The sequence below is a fragment of the Mustela lutreola genome, chromosome 11 (assembly GCF_030435805.1).
Source record: "Mustela lutreola isolate mMusLut2 chromosome 11, mMusLut2.pri, whole genome shotgun sequence".
Taxonomy (NCBI): Eukaryota; Metazoa; Chordata; class Mammalia; order Carnivora; family Mustelidae; genus Mustela; species Mustela lutreola.
Window position 1 is genome coordinate 97031856 of NC_081300.1, and position 18028 is coordinate 97049883.

General features: G+C 44.9%; 1 protein-coding gene across 4 annotated transcripts in view; it reads right to left on the reverse strand.

The window, feature by feature from the left end:
• CCDC92 (coiled-coil domain containing 92) overlaps positions 1–18028 on the reverse strand; it is a 30902-nt gene that overhangs the window by 5730 nt on the left and 7144 nt on the right. Inside the window, exon 2 of one of the 4 annotated variants that reach the window (XM_059139685.1) lies at positions 4859–5044. The exons of 2 other annotated variants lie outside the window; for them this stretch is intronic. In XM_059139685.1, coding sequence (XP_058995668.1) covers positions 4859–4904 — 46 coding nt within the window. In that variant the 5' untranslated portion in view covers positions 4905–5044. Of the gene's footprint in view, positions 1–4858; positions 5045–8098; positions 8117–18028 lie in introns of those variants that run through there. One more of the 4 variants, XM_059139688.1, reaches the window with a different exon arrangement.

Genomic DNA, 18028 nt, shown 5'->3' on the forward strand with positions numbered 1-18028 from the left:
TCCAGTTTCCACCCCGAAGGCTTGTGTTTGCTACAAGCGCAGGTGCTCCTGTCCAGGCCCTGGGCTAAGCAGGGACTTCCACCCGGGACCGGGCTCTGGAGAGCCGATGCTGCCCGGCCAGTGCATGGTCCAAGAGCGGGACGCTGAACTTCATGCAGGAGCCAGCCATGCCCAGGGGCGCGGGTGGGCTGGCAGGCGTGCTCCTGTGGGAAGGAGCCCCCTCTGGCTTCCTGCTTGATGATAACTTTATAGACAGGCCTTGGTAAAGAATATGGGGAAGATTAACATTTCAAAACAGTTTTGTCCAGCACCAGTCATACAAGATGAGATGTGCCCATAATCTACCATAAGGGGCCAGGAGGGGAGTTAAAACAGGACCTCAGCAGCCACCCTGTTCTAATCACAGCATGCTACTACGTTTTACTTGTAATGAATTTAAATCGGATTTAAAGAAGCATTCATATTCTACTTGCCTCAGTGGATCAGCAGCTTTGAATTATACTTAATCTGTAATATATTAGTTCACCAGAAATAAGCACAGAAATAAGAACGTGCCCTTGAAGCTTCCCATTGTCATGCGCAGACAGTCTGGAGAGAAACACAAGGTGAACAGAAAGACTAGGAGTCTATAAGGTGCAGAGCTGGCAAGGGAGCCATGGCGATGCCACCTAAGGCCCCGACAGCAGGAGGACAGGCGTTGTCAACCCCGCAGCACCTCACTTGACTGGTGCCCTCCCCTTCTCCGCACTCTGTACTAACGTAACAGGCCCAAGTGAGGAGATGCTATCTGGGCGGGGATCCCTCTAGCTGTTGGATACACAGCAACAGTGCAGGCCCACTTATACCCGAGGAAGCGAGTCAAGTCTCCTAATGGTATCCAAGCTACTCAATTCTCTTCCATCTGCTCAAAAGACAATATCACTGACTTCCTGATGACAAGGTTGCTGTAGCTTAAAAGAAAGTGATGCTTTCAATTTCTTATTCTTAGCTCTTGTGACATGCAATCACGGTCATGACCTCATCCTTCCAGTAAATTGGCAAGAACAAAGCTACAGAAGCCTCCCGTTTAGACCACAGAGACACAGCTGGGAGATGTGGCTAATTTGGAGGAAGAAATGAAGGTGGTCCTGAGAGGCTTAATTCAGAATTTCTAAGACACTCTGGGAGTCGGAGACACGAAGGAGAATTTGTGACTCACCCATGAAAGGGTCAGTGTGATGGATGAAGGTAAAAATGCAGGGCGTCTACTACCCATTAATAATACATCCTGCTTGAGTAAAGGCATTCATCCCTTCTCGACGGTGTGTCAACCAGTAATGGAGGGCGATGCTCCCAGAGCACGGCTTGCACAACACCGCACTTTCTGTGTCAAAAGGGCATATACTACAAATTGTGGGTTCTTTGTATTGCGGCTTTTTGTCTCGAGGCAATCCAATTTTGTTTCTAAGCATCGCTGGGAGGTGTCAGCAATTTCATAGTTATTGGCTTGGCCAAAGGCAGCGCGGCCTGGACACTGTCCTCCTCTCCTCTCAGAGATGCTGTCCTCAGCTGCGAAAGATGGGCTTCCAAGTGACTGGCATTCCAGGGCCCGGCCATGGTGGCAACCAGAGGGCAGGACCCCCACCCACGGCATACATGGCTCGGCCAGGGTTCTCGGGCCAAGGCAGCAGACACGGTATCCTGAAGGGAGACCACTGAGCAGGCTACTGTGACCACGATTTGGAGGTTAAGCCACACACGGATGTTTTTCCTGTGGCAAATTCATTAGGTAGTTAATTTCTGTTAATTGGCGATTCACTCCTCATGTTGGAAAAATTGTTTGACAAAGGCTTGCTGTTCCAAATTCTAGAGAGGGGTTTTGGAGACCTGGCCAAGACCGCCTCCCAGCGTGGGGAGGGATGTTAACACAGTCTCCTGGTGATAACATGCTTTTAATGACGGTCCTTGGAGAGATGTTGGCCCCGACCTCCCCGAGGCTGCTCTGCGGCAGTATGAGGACAAATGGCCTGTCAGTAGCTCGTGTCCGATGCTCATCCAAACTCACAAGTAATGTTCTTTCTTCTCTTTCAGAGCATTAATGTATAAATGATGACACGATAATTTTATTTATGGGCCATCTCCACTTGTACATGCACCAAGTGCTCTCCTATCACTTACGTCATTTGTTCTTGCAATACTCCCCCGAGGAGAAACAGGAATATCCCACCAACGAGGGAACTCATCAATCAGGGAATGCTGCATCTGAGCCTCGCGGCTTCTCTGGGTCCTCAGGCTCTGTGGGTGAGAATCTTGAAGGCTGGGGGAGGTCTCAATTCCATGCAGGAATCCAGATGCTTTTCCAAACGTCTGCATCACAGCTCAAATGCTCTGACCCGGCGCGGGGAATAAGCAGGGCACCTCGCGGTGGCCGCTCGGCACGGGAGCACGGTGCCCTCCAGCCGCACCAGGCCCGGACAAACGTGATGGCCTACACGGCACTGCTCACAGGGGCAGGATCCATGGGCTCTCTGCGCTCCAGCTTAGACAGACAATGACCGAAGGGCACCGCTCACCAGCCAGTGTGGCAAAAAGTCTCACCAGTTGTCTAGGAAGCTGGCGGAGGGCAGGGCACTCTGGGCCTAGCAGGACGCTTTATGAAGCCACTAAGCTAGCTTGAGGAGAAGTATTAGGGCACACATAGCATCACATGTGTCCTGGTCTTTGGGGTCTAGGAGGGTGCCCAGCCTGAAAGCCAGGGCCACATTCCTTGTCGTCGTCTGGGGCTGACTCAGCGATGAGTCTGTGTGGGGTCAAAAGGCCACACCTCTGCCCCGCTGCCCGGAGCAGCTCTGGTGCTTGGATGGGGAAGGACAAAAGCCAGACTCGCTTTTGCCCCCTTTTAAACACATACCTTTTCCCTCAACATCCCTCCTGAACACACAGGCAGATCCTGCCTACATGTCCATCTGCAAACACAGCTCTGCCCATGTCGCATCCCTGTGGTGCATCCCGGAGGCCCCGCCTGCTCCGCTTGCCCTCCCCAGCCTCTTTCCACATTTGTGCCCCCCCCGGCCCCCGCCAGGGCCTCCATGGAAACCGCTGTCCTCCCCCACCTCATCTGCTACACCCCTCCCTCAACACAGGGCCTTTGCATGCCTTGTTCCCTCCATGTGGAATTCTCCCAGCAAACTACCTCCTACCCTCTTGCCTAATGAACATCCATTCTTCCTTCAGATCTGAACTCATGCGTTACCAGCCGGCTTCAGATAATTTTACAATGCTTCCTATGTTGCCAAGTGGAGGTCTTCACAAGAATTACACGCATTAATAAAAAATCACTACAGCAGCACTGATTTGAACATGACCTCATCGCCAACTCCTTGACACGCCAGAAGCAATATTTTAAAGTGTGCTTTACCACATTTCTTAGACTAAAGCAATGGAGTATTTTTGATGGGAAAGGGTCCCACCATTTAAAAATGGGAAACTTCTTTGTTTCTGGGCAATCAAAAGCACACTTATCTTTTCTCTAACACAAAGCCTGTGGAACCAGGGTAATAATTTTAGAATCTGAAAAAATAGCACACTAGCACTCACATGGTAGCTGTGAATTAGTTATAAGAAGCTATTTTAGATTCTAGTCATGAATAAGTTATAACCCATTCACGTTAGGTTCCCTCAAGCCACGACTGATCAGAAGAGCTGCAGTCCATCCTGCTGCCCTCTCTGCGCCTTTGGCAAGGCCTGTGGCCTGATGGGAACCACCTGGCCCTGAGCAAGCCGTGGTGTCCCAGTGTTCTGTGACAAGGACCTCTGTGGCCTTCTCCTGGGGACTCTGTGTGCCACTCTCCTACAGGTCCTAGAGTGTAGGCATTGCCATGGAGAAAACGGAGGTTGGCCAGGGACAAAGGCAGCAAATGTAGACATTCAGTGTGAGCGGAGTTCTAGCAGAGAAGTGATTTTTTTAAGGCAGATTTCCTGGACTCAAACAGTTGCGGGTGAGAAAACCTTCAAAATCAGTTAGCTATTCCAACCCCCCTTTATTTCAAGATTAAGAAACCGAGGCCCAAATACAACTTGCTCAACACGGAGAGATAAACAAGATCAGAACAGACAAGCTCTTGAGGAGGCTCACCGGGATTAAATCTGAACCCCATCTTGTCACTTAAACAACTAACTCACAGAGTTGTTCCAAGAGCAAACTGCAGCCACATACAGTGTCCGGGTGCAGTCAGTGCAGTTAGCTATAACTCAGTGTGAGCTGTAAATGTTATAAATGTTAGCTATGTTGTTTTCATGTAAATGTTGGCCCACAGTTATGCAAACATACCCCCAAGTTGCTTAGTGAGTCCTACCTTCCAGTATTTCCAAAACATCATCTAAGTATGGAAATGAGCAAGCGAAGAAATTCTAGTTACCTCTAAAGAGAGAAACATAAAAGGAAACAGAAGCATTTTCTGCTGGCCTTTATCTTCCATTTGCACTGGAGAGAAGCATGTGGGCAGAGAATAAAGAGGCAGAGCAAGGCGCCCTCAGGGACTGTAAAGCCTGCTTCTCACTTAGAAACAATCTGAAATGCTCTACAAGAAGCTAAAAAAGGTCCAAGACTAATTAGGCCATCAACTCTCAATCCAAAATACCTGCTTTTAGGAAAGAAAACTGTCTCTGAAAATGAATACTGACACTATTCTGAATTCACAACAGTCCTAGGTAAAAAACCTAGGTTTTAAGCTGTTTTAAGTTGTAGGACCTATTTCCACTTGCACATGTATTTAAGAAATTCAACTTTGAAGAATCCTCAAGAATTAGGACATCATTGCCAGGGTATGTAAGCATTCAATGACCACTCCAGAAATATTCTGGTAAAGAGAATGAATACCTTGACAAAGTGGAAGCAAAAAGGGGCACCTTGGTGTCTCAGTCATTTGGGCGTCCAACTCTTGATTTCCGCTCAGGTCATGACCTTGGGGTCATGAGATGGAGCCCTACACTGGGCTCTTTGCTTGGTGAGGAGTCTGCTTGGGATTCTCTCTCCCTCTCCCCTTCCTCCACTCATAGTTTCTCTCTAATGAAAAAAAAAGAAAATGAAAACAAAAACAAAAACAAAAACAAACCGGAAGCAAAAAAATGTTGAAAACAAAAGATGCAATTGTTCTTGAAAATGATGGAAAATCTTTGCTAATCATTCTTAGAGAATCAGATTTTTTAAAGTTTTATTTAGGGTTGCCTGGGTCGCCCAATCAGTTGAATGGCCTGCCTTTGACTCAGGTCATAATCCTAGGATCCTGGGCTTGAGCCTTGCATCAGGTTCCTGCTCAGGGGGGTCGCCTGCTTCCCCCCCTCCCTCTGCCTGCCACTTCCCTTACTTGTATATGTGCTCTCTCTCAAATAAATAAAATCTTAAAAAAAATAAATTTTAAAAATTTATTTGAGAGAAAGCGTAAGCATGAGGGGCAGAGCAGATGGAGATGATGGAGTGTCTCTGGCTAGGTAGGTGGCACATCTTTTTAAAATAGGTATGTCCCCCAAAAGCTAAAAGAGGAAAACTCCAATAGAAAGCAAAAAAGAAAAAAAAAAAAAAAAAAGAAAGAAAGAAAAGAAAAGCATCTTCTGTTTTTTTTCTTTTTTTTTTTGCAAGATACCATCTCACAAAGTAATCTGAATGTCTGCTGATAAGAGGTTAGCATAGCATGCAAACTCTGAGATCATCACAAATGGTCATGTAGGTATGTATTTACCAACAAGGAAATAGTCTATGACAGGGTAAGTCAAGAAAGTATATAAAAGCTGTATATTTAATGTCATATTTTTGCCTATACAAATGGAGACAACATCTAGAAGGATACACAACAAAGTGTTAAAAGCATTTATCTCTAGATGGTGGATTGTGGATGGTTTTACTTCTTAAAAATTCTATTTTGAATTTTTAAGAAGTAAAGGTGCTTAAGGTGCTTAAATGATGAATATGTATTATAGTCAGAAAAAAATTAAAAAGTGATCTCTCTCAAAAAAAGATAATCATCAACTACCCACTAGCAAAGCAGTATCATGTTTTTAATTATCTTGTTCCAGGATAGTCTTGGGTCACTTGAATTGTTTACCAGAACCAAGAATAATTAACGGGAAGGCCATTTTTACAAAAGCAACAATTCGGGTCTCCCCGAGACATGCAATGATCACCACCATTGCACTTGAGTACATCCCTGCTCCCATGCATTATGCATTCTTGTAATTCTCTGACATTATCCGTCATAAAGTACAAGGCCCATCAAAGATTCTTTAGACACTGACAGCCATTTCCTCCTGAAAGCATGTGCAGCCTAACATTAAAGTGGTAATAGATGTGATTAGAGAGATTGGCAATTAGACACAGGAATGTGATACGTGGCTGTCTGGGAAGTCTGCAGTCACCAGGGGCCTCCACGATGGATTTATTAACCAAGTTTCTCTGCAGTCTGATTATCTCATACTTGAAGAGTTTCTATTTGGCTTCTATTTAAAAACCACGTCAGGTGTATACACACTGGTAGGTTCTCAGCCCCTCCACATGAAAACATCCCAGTCTGTGTTTCAGATTGTCTAAGAGTGTCTCTAAGTGGGCAGTGCAGGCCAAGGTGGGCAGATGCATGAGCTCCACGGCCTAAAATCACATGGTACCTTCTGGGAGTGCCCTGGGCCTCCAAGAACACTGGGCTACTTAATAGCCAGAATGTCCACACCATGTGGCAGACACATCAGCACCAGCACCCCCCATCTCCTGGCTAGGGGTGGGGGGGGGTGGGGGTCGATGTCCAGACATAATACCAGTAGAGACTCAGCTCAGCACTTTTTGCTTCAAAGAGAAAAGTCTTAAAGACTTTTTTTTTTTTTTTTTTTTTTTTTTTTAAGTCTTAAAGACTTAAAGTCACCTCCAGGGAAAGAGATGGCCAAGTGGTGGCTCCACTTGGCCCTTCCCACTCTCCCTGTGGTCCTCCTCCTGTCCTTCCGCACAGCATCCAGGATGACGGCCCTCTGGGGACCACCCCGGTAATCTCATTTCAGAGGCTAGAGATGAAAACATTCACAATTCAATAGCAACACTACTTGCAAACTTCTAGTAAGCTTGTCATTTACCAAGATGGTCCTGAGCCAATAATTTAGGGACATATAAGTCTCCCACTTACCACAAATACAGTTCTATCTAGTGATATTTTCCTTTAAATGGAAGGGAAAATAAGCAGGTCATATCTGATGAGTGTTTCCATTTCTACACTGACTGTGATTACTGCAGATTTTAATTGTCTACTACTGGGTAACCTAAAAGATGTAGTGACCCAAATGCAGAACTGCCTTTTCACCATAATGAAATAGAAGATTCTCCTTAAATCTTAGCACTTGATGATCACAATCTAAATTGTATGTTCTAGGCTGAGAAGATGTGTTCACTTGCTTTAAAAATATCTCTCGATATGTTCTGCCAAACAGATGAACCACTTCAACTGATTTAACTGATAGGGCTTCCTTTATCCATCTTGTGGACCTGCCTAATTACAGTGTAGATTTCAAGGAAAGAAACGTATTACTAACTAAAGCTCTATGCATTTCAATTTAGCTTTTTTTTTTTTTTTTTAAACTTTTCCTTTATTGCTTACAAAAGGCAGAACAGTCAATAGTTTCATTAGTGCTAATGGGACATATTTAGCTAAACCCTTACGGGGTGTCTGGGAAGATGATCACTTACAGAGAAAAGAGACCTTATCCTTGTGATTTAGGTGGGTGAGCTATGCCCAGTCCCTCTGCGTCATCTCAGACAGCTTCGTCATTTAGCTCGGCAATTGAGCCAAAACGATTCACCTCCTCTGACTCGCCCTTCTGCAAAATCAGTCTGCACTAATTATTTCAGAAGAGTTTAAACAGGGAAAACAATAGAGATCTTCAAAATTATTAAAATGGTCTAACAATAGTCAATTCAATAACCAAGGTCACAGTGGCCAGGCACTTAATTTCAGTAATTACATATCCACTGATGATCACTAGTAAAATATTTGTTTTTATTGGACACTTATTTATATAAATAACATAGCTTGAATACCAGTAATTTGAAAAGAAGATAAACTTTGTCTTTTAAGGAGGCATTTACCTAGATCTTCATCTCCTATCACTTTTTTGGAATGGCTTCAGCATGTCCACCTACGGCCATGTGACCCTTTGACTCTCCATCCTATGATCTGACAGTCCTGACCTGAGATTACTGTTCCTGCAGTTTCCTTTCTGTGAGCTTCCTGTCTGTGCAGAGTGAATGAGGCACATTTACTGGTAGCATTTCAGGCTGACTACCATAAAGTTCTTTCTGCTCACAATGAGTCTTTATTATGTCAGTGCACAAGAGAACTCCCAGGATCCCATACTTCTCTAGGTTCCAGAGAGGAGGAAAACTCTTCATGAAACATGGATCCACGGAGGTCTGTCACTTCAACAGGCAATGCTGAGAGCCAGATGTAGCTGATGGGCTCAAGGGGGCTGCCAGGTGCTGTACGTGCCATCTTTGGGCTCATCTTTGCAACCTAATTTGGATCACGCTAGATCATACTAGATAGATGAGCCACCAGTACATTAGTGGAAATAAAGGAAAACAAACAAAGAGAAGCAAAATGAGAGGGAGGACAGCTGTACTTCACAGATGAGCTATCAGCGGTGGGAGGAGTGCAGAAGAAATTGGGGAAAGTAAACATCATTGTGTTCTGTAAGGAATTTCTAAAGAATGGAGCACAGTTCAGCATTTTCTTATTCTTAATGACCTTGACCTTTTAAAGGTCATGATTCTTTTACACTTTTGTCACTTTTTCCATTTGTACAACTGTCTCTTATTGTTTTCCCTTGTATCTGACCCATGCTCCCATGACGGGGTTAACTAGAATCTTGGTTCATGACGCACTCTTCCAGGGCCCACTTTTATCTGGATATGAGCACTCGATGTATTCACATCTTTGGAAATGAGCAATTTGGGCTTAGCGTGTCCAGATTTTCCATTTGAAGTCCCAAATTCTTTGGTTGGGTGTTTCAGCATCTTCTGGTTTCTCCAACTCTGGTTAAAGTCTGTGGGTCAGCTGGGAGCCTGGGGGGTTTGTTTTTTCTCCTTTTTTTCATCAGGTCATGTGAGGGGGACACTTTTCTCACTGGGGGTATGGGGACGTGTGTGGAGTAACTTCCACCTCAGGGAGACAGCTGCTATATGTGTGCCCCATGATGCTTTTCAGCTGGCTCTGCCGTGCTCTTCTGGGGTTTGGCCACTGCAGTTGAGTGTGCTAATGGTGATGGTGTTGGATGACAAGTTGTTCTGTCTCTGCCCTAACCCAGCCTCTGGGTCAGTCCAAGCCATCTGGGCAAGAAAATACTCAAAAGACATTTTTTAGTCATGAGAAGCTAAAAATCATTCATCAGTGTAAGTATGGCTATTATTGACGAGCTGTCAATGCGCCAGGCTCATAGGTAGATCATTATTTAATTACTGAAACTGTTATGCAAGATGGGTATGATTATGCCCATTTTTTAAGGAACAAGGGCTCAGAGAAGTAAGACACTTGCCTCAGCTGACAAGTATTGTGTATGAGCTAAACACAAATCTGTTTCCAAAGGGGACATCTTCTCCCCCTTGGGCCTGCCCGGTGCTGTCCTCCACTTCCAATGTGCAGAGTATGGAACCACCAGGTCTCATGGCAGCTTCGGGAGAAGGTGTCCATCCTGGCTGTTCACAGTGCACGGTGGAGCTTTCCATCCCAGTGGCCATTACAGAAGGGGGCAGGTATGGCGGTAGTGACAGCTGGCGCCTCCCACCTGGCGCAGCAGGTGCTGGCCATGGTGCTGAGCACCCCCAGTGCTGCGCCTCACCGAATCCTTACCGCAGCCCAGTGGGGTGGGTACTTAACTATCTTTCACCTTCACGTGCTGGAAAACAGGCACAGACAGCTTAGATGGTCTGCTCTGTGGAGATCACACTCCAGCCTGGTATTATCTTGCTGCTTTGTAGCTCCCTCCTTTCTTTCTGAGGGGGGAGTTGTGCTAATATAGGCCTACATTTTTAGACAGGGAAGACCTGGCCCTTGGCTCAGAATTTCTTTTCACTGAATCTTAAAGCATCCTGCAACAACGTTTTACCAAGGTGTAACCTTCTCAATCAGCTGCAGTCCTGTGGAAGGTGGACTGCATAAGTGAACTCTAATCATCTATGGGCCCTGGCGACATAGCAGGGTACGAATTAACCCCCCATAGGCATGGTTTGAATCCTAGCCCTGTCTTGTATTAACCATGCAACTTTGGACAAGTGATGTCTAGCTTTCTGGGCCTCATTCTCTTCATCTGCAAAATGGGAAGGCGGCACCCATTTTGTCAGGGTTGCTAGGAAAATGAAATGAGCTCCTCTGAGGACGCGCTAGCCAATAGGACCTAGGTCGGTGATTCAGTCTACTCTCTGCTGTCTGGGAGAGCGGTCACGGGCCACACTGAGCACTTGAAATGCAGTTAGTAGGTCTGAGAATCACTTTTACCCCCTTGCATTTATTCTGATTTGAATTAGTTCAAATTTAAATAGCCCCATATGGCCAGGGGCTACCACCCTGGGCAGCAGAGATGAAAAGCATTTAGAAACATGCCTGAAGTGTGCGCTTGCTACCATTTGACTGTAGTTTGAAGAATCACCCAAACGAGTTTCCCAGGCACCCCCAGACACCATTACGGGTCTGTTCTCGCTCTGCAAGAATGATTTAACAGTTTTATCTTAGCTGCCATCATCATCACTCTCCCATTTTTTGTCTCCCTAGCATTTATCACTATCTACAATTTGGTCATTTACCTCTCTTATATTATCAGAATGTAAACTCCATGGGAACAAGGGCCTTTCTGTCTGTTCCCTGCTATGTCTCCAACACCTTGAATAATGAATGCCTCCCTCTAGCTGGCCTTTTGGGAAAGGGTTCCCTGTGGTGCTTTAGTGGTGCTTTCAGCCAATCTCTGGTCCGACATCCTGCCCTGTTAGGTTGTGTATTTTGTATTGGTGAGGTGAGAGAATGTTGAACTATTTCTCCCACTGGCATGGGAATAAGGCAAAGGAGGGAAGGATAGCCAGTTCACACATGACTTTGGGGAATCTCTCAAATAAAAAGACCCAAAAACTATCAGGCCATATAAAAATGAAGTTTAATTTCAGTGGGAGGGAAAGTGTGTGTTCGGTATATTCTGAGTTTGTGACATATGGGATCTTGTTGGGGCAGCTTATTTACAGGTGGAAAAATTATTTCTGTTATAAGTCAACCATGTCAATCCTTGGTGCACAACATCGAACTCAGGATGGGGCTGTGCCACGTGCAGATCAAGGGCTTGGTTCACGCCAGAGGAACTTTCCACTGGAGTCAGAGACTCAGAAATGAGGAAATGCTCATGTCAAGGTTCGAAGAGGCTTTCCTGGGCCATGACGTGAGAAAAATGTGGACAATGCAGCAAGTTCTCTGTTAAGCTGACTTTATTCCATTCACAGGACCATTCTTTATTTCTACTGTCGGACTACTCATTTCAAAAATGTACTGTTACAGGACTTCTGAAAGCCCGGGAACCGCTTGAATCACCAAGAGGTTATGGTGAGCACAAGCAGCTGGACATCATCGGTTTTATTTTTTACCTTTTGAAGTTGCCAAGGCCTGTTAGAATAGGCCGAGCAACCCATCCTCCTTTTAAACCTGTGCCTAGAGGTTAACTATCAAGCCAGCATATGCTCCTCGGCACCCACTGTGTACTCAGTCCTATGCCTACAATCTACCGGGGTTGTGAGACTCAGCCAAAGAGAACAAAGTATAATGAAATCCTCATGAGGTATACGCCAAGTACAGGGTCCAGGGGAAGGGTTTGCCTCCCACGGCACCCAAAGTGCTTTCTGATTTACCTGCTGTCTCCCCCACGAGGCTGTATACATCCCTGGGAGGCAGGGTCCCGGTCATTTGAGCATTCCCAGGGCTGTCTGTACTGCCAGGCATGTGGGAGCCCCCGGTGAGTGCTGAGAGGAGCAGGACTGCCGGGGCAGAGATGGTTTTGTTTTGAAGAGGGACCAGGTTCACATTGGAGAAGGTGCTTCTGGTGAGGTAAATGTGGGGTCTTTAGAGTAGCAGTGAGGCCAAGTTGAACATGGAAAGAACATTCTGGGGAGTGGTAGAAAATAAGGTTAGACAGAAAAACCAGGGTTGGATTTCAGTTGCTTATTAAAAGCCACTCAGAAAAATGGAGCTGGAAGAAGAGAAAGAAAATGGGGGAAAACTGAGGTTTTATCCAACAGAGGCGAAACCTGGAGTGTTTAGTCTGGTGGCACAGGATTATGGAAGGCCAGAGCCTGACAGCACATCCTCCTGCTCTGGGGAAACCACCTGCACAGAATGTTTTCAGTGTCTCGTGCCAAGCTATGCCCTTTTACACACTCGTTTTACACATTAACAAACAAGCTTCGACAGGTTCAATAACTTGAAGTCACAGCTAGCAGAGTGGCAGGGCTGGCCTTCATCCCCAACTGGGCTGACTCCATGGCCACGCCCTTAGCCCAGGGCCCTGCTCCTCATCCCACACGAAGGTGACAACCCACAGATGCTTTAGTGTGTGCCCTGCAGAAACAGAACATTGTTTGCTCCACGTTCCATTTTTTCTAAGTCCTCTCCTGCCCTTTTCTTTCCCCATATGTTAAGTTTTAAGCTTCTCGGGCCTTATTCTTTTTTTGCTTGATGCTAACTAGAAGTCCAGGGCTTACACTTGATGATGCTGCTCATGAAAAAAAAAAAATCTCAGAATAAAAAAAAATTTCTTTTCTCCTAAAGCTGCAGTAAAGCAGACATTCCTTTGTGTCTGGGTTAAGAAGCTAATTTTTTTTTTTCCTAGATTTTATTTGTGTGCGAGAGAGAGAGCGCGCGCGCGCATGCACACAAGCAGGGGGAGTGGCAGGCAGAGGGAGAAGCAGGCTCCCACGGAGCAGGGAGCCTGATGTGGCGCTTGATCCCAGAACCCTGGGATCATGACCTGACCTGAAGGCAGACACTTAACTGTCTGAGTCACCCAAGCGCTCCAAGACACTGGTTCTGTTAAAGAACTACAATCGTACTCCGCTCTCCAGTGTGGAAATGAATACTTCTGTTTCACTACCAAACAAGTATTTTAAGACAGCTCATCATTAGAGATTGTTGCTAATTCACTTAAAATATAACTTTTGATTTCGAAAAGTTTGCTTTTCTAATTAGTTGTCTCATCGATAATTTATTGATTTATTTAAAGATTTTATTTATTTGAGAGAGAGCGAGAAAAAGTAGGAGAAAGCTAGCAGGGTGGAGGGGCAGAGGGAGAGGGGGAAACAGGCTCCCCACTGAGCAGAGAGCCCAATATGGATTCCCAGGATCCTGGGATCATGACCTGAGCCGAAGGTAGGTGCTTAACTGACTGAGCCATCCAGGCGCCAGTGATTTTTTATTTTAATAATACAACTTAAAATGACATTTCTTATGTGAAAATATAGAAACCTTTAAGGTTTCCTGGTTAGAGAGGGGCCTGGCATTTCTCTCTTCCTGTGGAAGATTAAAATAAATGTAGACACTGACAAAATCCTTATTCGGATGGACTTTGAGTGTGTCCATCCACATCACCATCGGTGCCACACTCAGATGGCTAAACAGAATGGGGAGTAGAAAGGGGAGGCTGCATCCCTGCTGGGGGCGGTTCAACCTAGCAGAGAGTGGGAAGAGTGGTGACTGCTTGGGTCTTGAAGAGCTGGCCCGCCTCTGCAGTCTGACTCTAACCTGCTCTCCATAAGCAGCTTTTTCTCTTTGTTAGAGAATCGATGCAGTCATTGTTTTGTGGCTGATGTAAGATACACATATCTACGTACATACATACAACATACATATTTCAAGAGCAGAAGGAATTCACGCATGAATGTTACGATGTGAGACAACTGTAAGCAATCAGAATTAAAGGAAGAACACAAGGTGTTCCATCCACTTGAGAGTGTGACCCAGTTAGAGCGGTGGTTCTCGTCTGGGCACCGGGGTTGTCACAATCAGATAAGGGGCATGTCCGGCATCTAGTGGGGAGAGGTGAGGCATGCTGCAGAATGGCCTACAATGCACAGGACAGATCTCACAATAGAGAACGATGCAGCATGAAACAGTACGGTGGCTGAGAAGCCCGGGGCTCGAATCAATCTAATTGGAGGCAGGCCTTTTTTTTCTCTTTTGCTTGAGGTTTACCCCGCTCTCCTTGGGTTTCCTGGCTTGCCAGTAAGCTGCGGGTGGATGGAGCTCTTAGGGACCAGCTCCAGCCATACGCGGTGTTCTCCCTGCAACCAGCTGCTGACCCGAGAGGGAAGGGCAGCTGTTTGAGAGAGCTTCTCCCCCACCGCTGAAGCTCCCGGTGGGGTGCAGCTGAGGGAAGGTGCTGCTTTACCGGCCTCCCTATGCTGGCCAGAAACACACGCACTGCCTTTCTTTCTTTTGCTTGGAAGAAAAGAGCTGCACGTAAACTCCAATTTGCTCAAGAATATGTTCTTGGGGCACCTGGGTGGCTTTAAAGCCTCTGCCTTCGGCTCGGCTCATGGTCCCAGGGTCCTGGGATAGAGCCCTGTGTCAGGCTCTCTGTTCAGCAGGGAGCCTGCTTCCCTCTCTCTCTGCCTGCCCTCTGCCTGCTTGGGATCTCTTTCTGTCAAATAAAAGTCTATTTAAAAAAAGAAGAAGAATATAATAATGTTCCTCCCTTTATCTGACAGTCTAAGATGTCTTTTCCTATAAATGCTTAAGACCTGAGAAGCGGAAAGGGCGAATATGAGATTTCTGAAACCCCAAATAGGGACTCCAGTATTACGGTTACAAAAGTGATATTTTTAGAGATGATAAATGGATATATCAAAATTGACCCAATATACACTTTCCATGGGAGTACTTTGATCTAGAACAGTTAATGAATCTCTAGGAAATTTTGATGTCTAAAGACTTTAACATTTCTTGAATGCAAAGGAATTCCTGTTTTTAAGGAGACCATTAAATAGTATATATGAATCTTAAAAGGATTTTAAGGACTCCAAATTAATTTATAAAACCATGCCATGCCAAAACCCCTAAAATTTACGCATACTAGCACTTTAAGAAAAGCTTTCCAGGCTGGGAAAAATGAAAAAACAGGCTCCATAATCACCAGGAAATGCTATTTATAAAAAAGAGCCATAATTTAAACTTCATTATTTGCACAAACGTATTGGAAAAAATCAAAATTAGTGGTAAATCTTAAAATGGTTTTCTACTTAGAAAAGGTCTCTTCCAAAGTAAAAACAATCAGGTTATAAGAATCCCAGTTTACGGGGTGCCTGGGTGGCTCAGTGGATTAAGCCTTTGCCTTCAGCTCTGGTCATGATCTCGGGGGTCCTAGGATCAAGCCCCACATCCAGCTTTGCTCAGCAGGGAGCCTGCTTCCCCCTTTCTCTCTGCCTGCCTCTCTGCCTACTTATGATCTCTCTGTCAAAGAAGTAAAATCTTAAAAAAAAAAAATCCCAGTTTAGAAATAAAATTTAAAGATACAGGTACAAATTGAAAAGCTATTTATCTGTTTAAAAAAGCCTCTGTAATTAACAAAGGGATGAAAGTATTCCAATACGACATGCATAAGAGAATTAAATTATTCAGGTGCCCTTTAGTACTCTTGAGGCAAATTCTCTCACTCACTGTTTTGTCAATTTGGGGTGTAAGGAGGGTCCTATTTTCCTCAGTGGGGTCACATAAAGCATCCCACTTCGTTCTTTCAATAAAGCAAGCACCTTTCTCTGAGTACCTCTGAGCCAGGCACCAGGAAGGACATTGGAATACCCCAATGAATACAACAGACACAAATCCTGCTGTCACAGAGCCAGCCTGCTGGAGTGGGGAGGGACTGACAACCCACACTTATTAATTCTTACAGAAAAGTAGGATTTTGCACAAAGGCTAACTTAAATTGTACTTCATAAATCCTTTACACTTGCCTTACTATCAGCTCGTGGTTTTCCACACCATCATTTAAGAGCTGGTAAATCTCGACGTGAGTGAGCAACTGATAACTATAATTTAAGAAAATCATGTAATTTATGTTTTAAAAATCTTAGACAATATTACCTATTATAGTAACTTATAAAGTCACTCCACTTTAGGGGTCCCTGGGTGGCTCAGTTGTTTACTGTCTGCCTTTGGCTCAAGTCATAATCCCAGGGTCCTGAGCTAGAGCCCCACATTGGGCTCCCTGCTCAGCTGGGAGTCTGCTTCTCCCTCTGCCCTTCCCTGCCCCTTGTGCTCTCTGCTCTCTCTCATGCTCTCTTCCTCAAATAAATAAAATCTTCAGAAAAAAAAAGTTACTCCGCTTCCATTAGCTGAGTAATGTTTTAAGATACTATATTTCTCTGACAAATTCTTAGTCAACAATTGCGTTATTCTTTAATGTGAGTTGTCTATATTTTCTAAAATCCCTCATTCTATTTGGACTAGAAGAGTACAGAAGTAATTAGTTAACAATCTACACTTACCTAAAGACACATAAAGAAACTAAAATTCAAATGGGAAAAACCATACCTTATCTCCTCATAACCCCTGTGGGTCATCTGCTGAGTATTTTATTTTTTTTTTTAAGGTTTAGTTTTTATTTCAGCAGGGAGGGGGGAGGGGGAGTGGGCAGAAGGACAGAATCTGAAGCAGACTCCCAGCTGAGCCCAGAGCTGGACGCAGGGCCTGTTCCCACAGCCCTGAGATCATGACCTGAGATGATGACCTGAGTCAAAACCAAGAGTTGGACACCCTACTGACTGAGCTACTCAGGTGCCCCATTTTGAGCACTTCTTCTTACAGCTCAGATTAAGATGGTAAAAATCAAGTGATGTTATTCTGGATATCCGAGAGGTCTGATGACATTTAAAACCCATAATTTAAAATCTCTAAATATTATTTAGATAAACTGCTCAGAATGACTGTGTGAATCAGGTATATTAAAGTAAATCAATAAAAATTTGTGGATGACTGGGGAGAAAAGATTAACAGCTGCAGACCAGATAATTAATCTCTGATGCAAACTCTTCTCACCGAAGGAGAATCTTTATCAATTTTTGCTTCCACAGTCCATCCAGAAGACAAATATATTGTCCTCACTGGAATATGCAGTCCCGCTGGTGTTTCTCTCTTTTTTCTGACTCTCATTCTGACTGTGGACGGTTATGAGATGGCGGTCTCAGTCTGACTGTGAACATAGTGAGGCTCCTCACTCCGGGAGGAGCTCATTTCTCATGGTGCTCATGTTACCCTATACTGGGGGCTGCTTTAGAGCTATTTTTCTTTCGGTGAATAATGTGGTCACACCTATCTAACAGAACTCACCATTTTCAGACTGACCAGTTCCTTCTGGAAGCTCTTCCCCATGCTGTCCCTGTCCCAGACCAGGCGCCCGCAGTAAAGGGCCTCTGGAGTCTGGCAGGGAGTCCTTGCAACCAGACCACGCCTCAGACAGCTCCTTGATAGCTCCAAAGGACTTAGTTTCCTCATCTTGCTCCATAGCCTGACACCCACATGGAAAAGGATGCTAGGGATGATTAGACATGAATTCTATGCTCTAAATTTTCCACTGTAGCTCAACGTTATATGCACTGTCCTATTTGTCAGGCTCACATTGTGGGTGTAGAGCGGGTGGGAGAGAAAGAGAATGGCTTATCTATCCCTTGTGGGGGTGGCATTTGTAAACATATATTCAAATTAGCTTTATTCAAATGAGGAAAATGGTTTTAATGTGAATGTTTTAGCAATTTCACCACATGTAGAAGCTACCCACATACAAAGGCTGTCATAATGACTGTCAAAAAGGACTTCTGAACTAGTCTCTGTCCAGATTTGGCACATTAAGTGTGTCTGTCTATAGCAGGAAACCACAATTCACAGGTCAGACTGTAAACAGAACTCTAATGCCCTATACAGTCACCAAGGCCTTCATTGTATCACCCAGAGTCAGAAGAGGTAGTGAATTATCAAGATGAAATTGAAAGAAATCATCT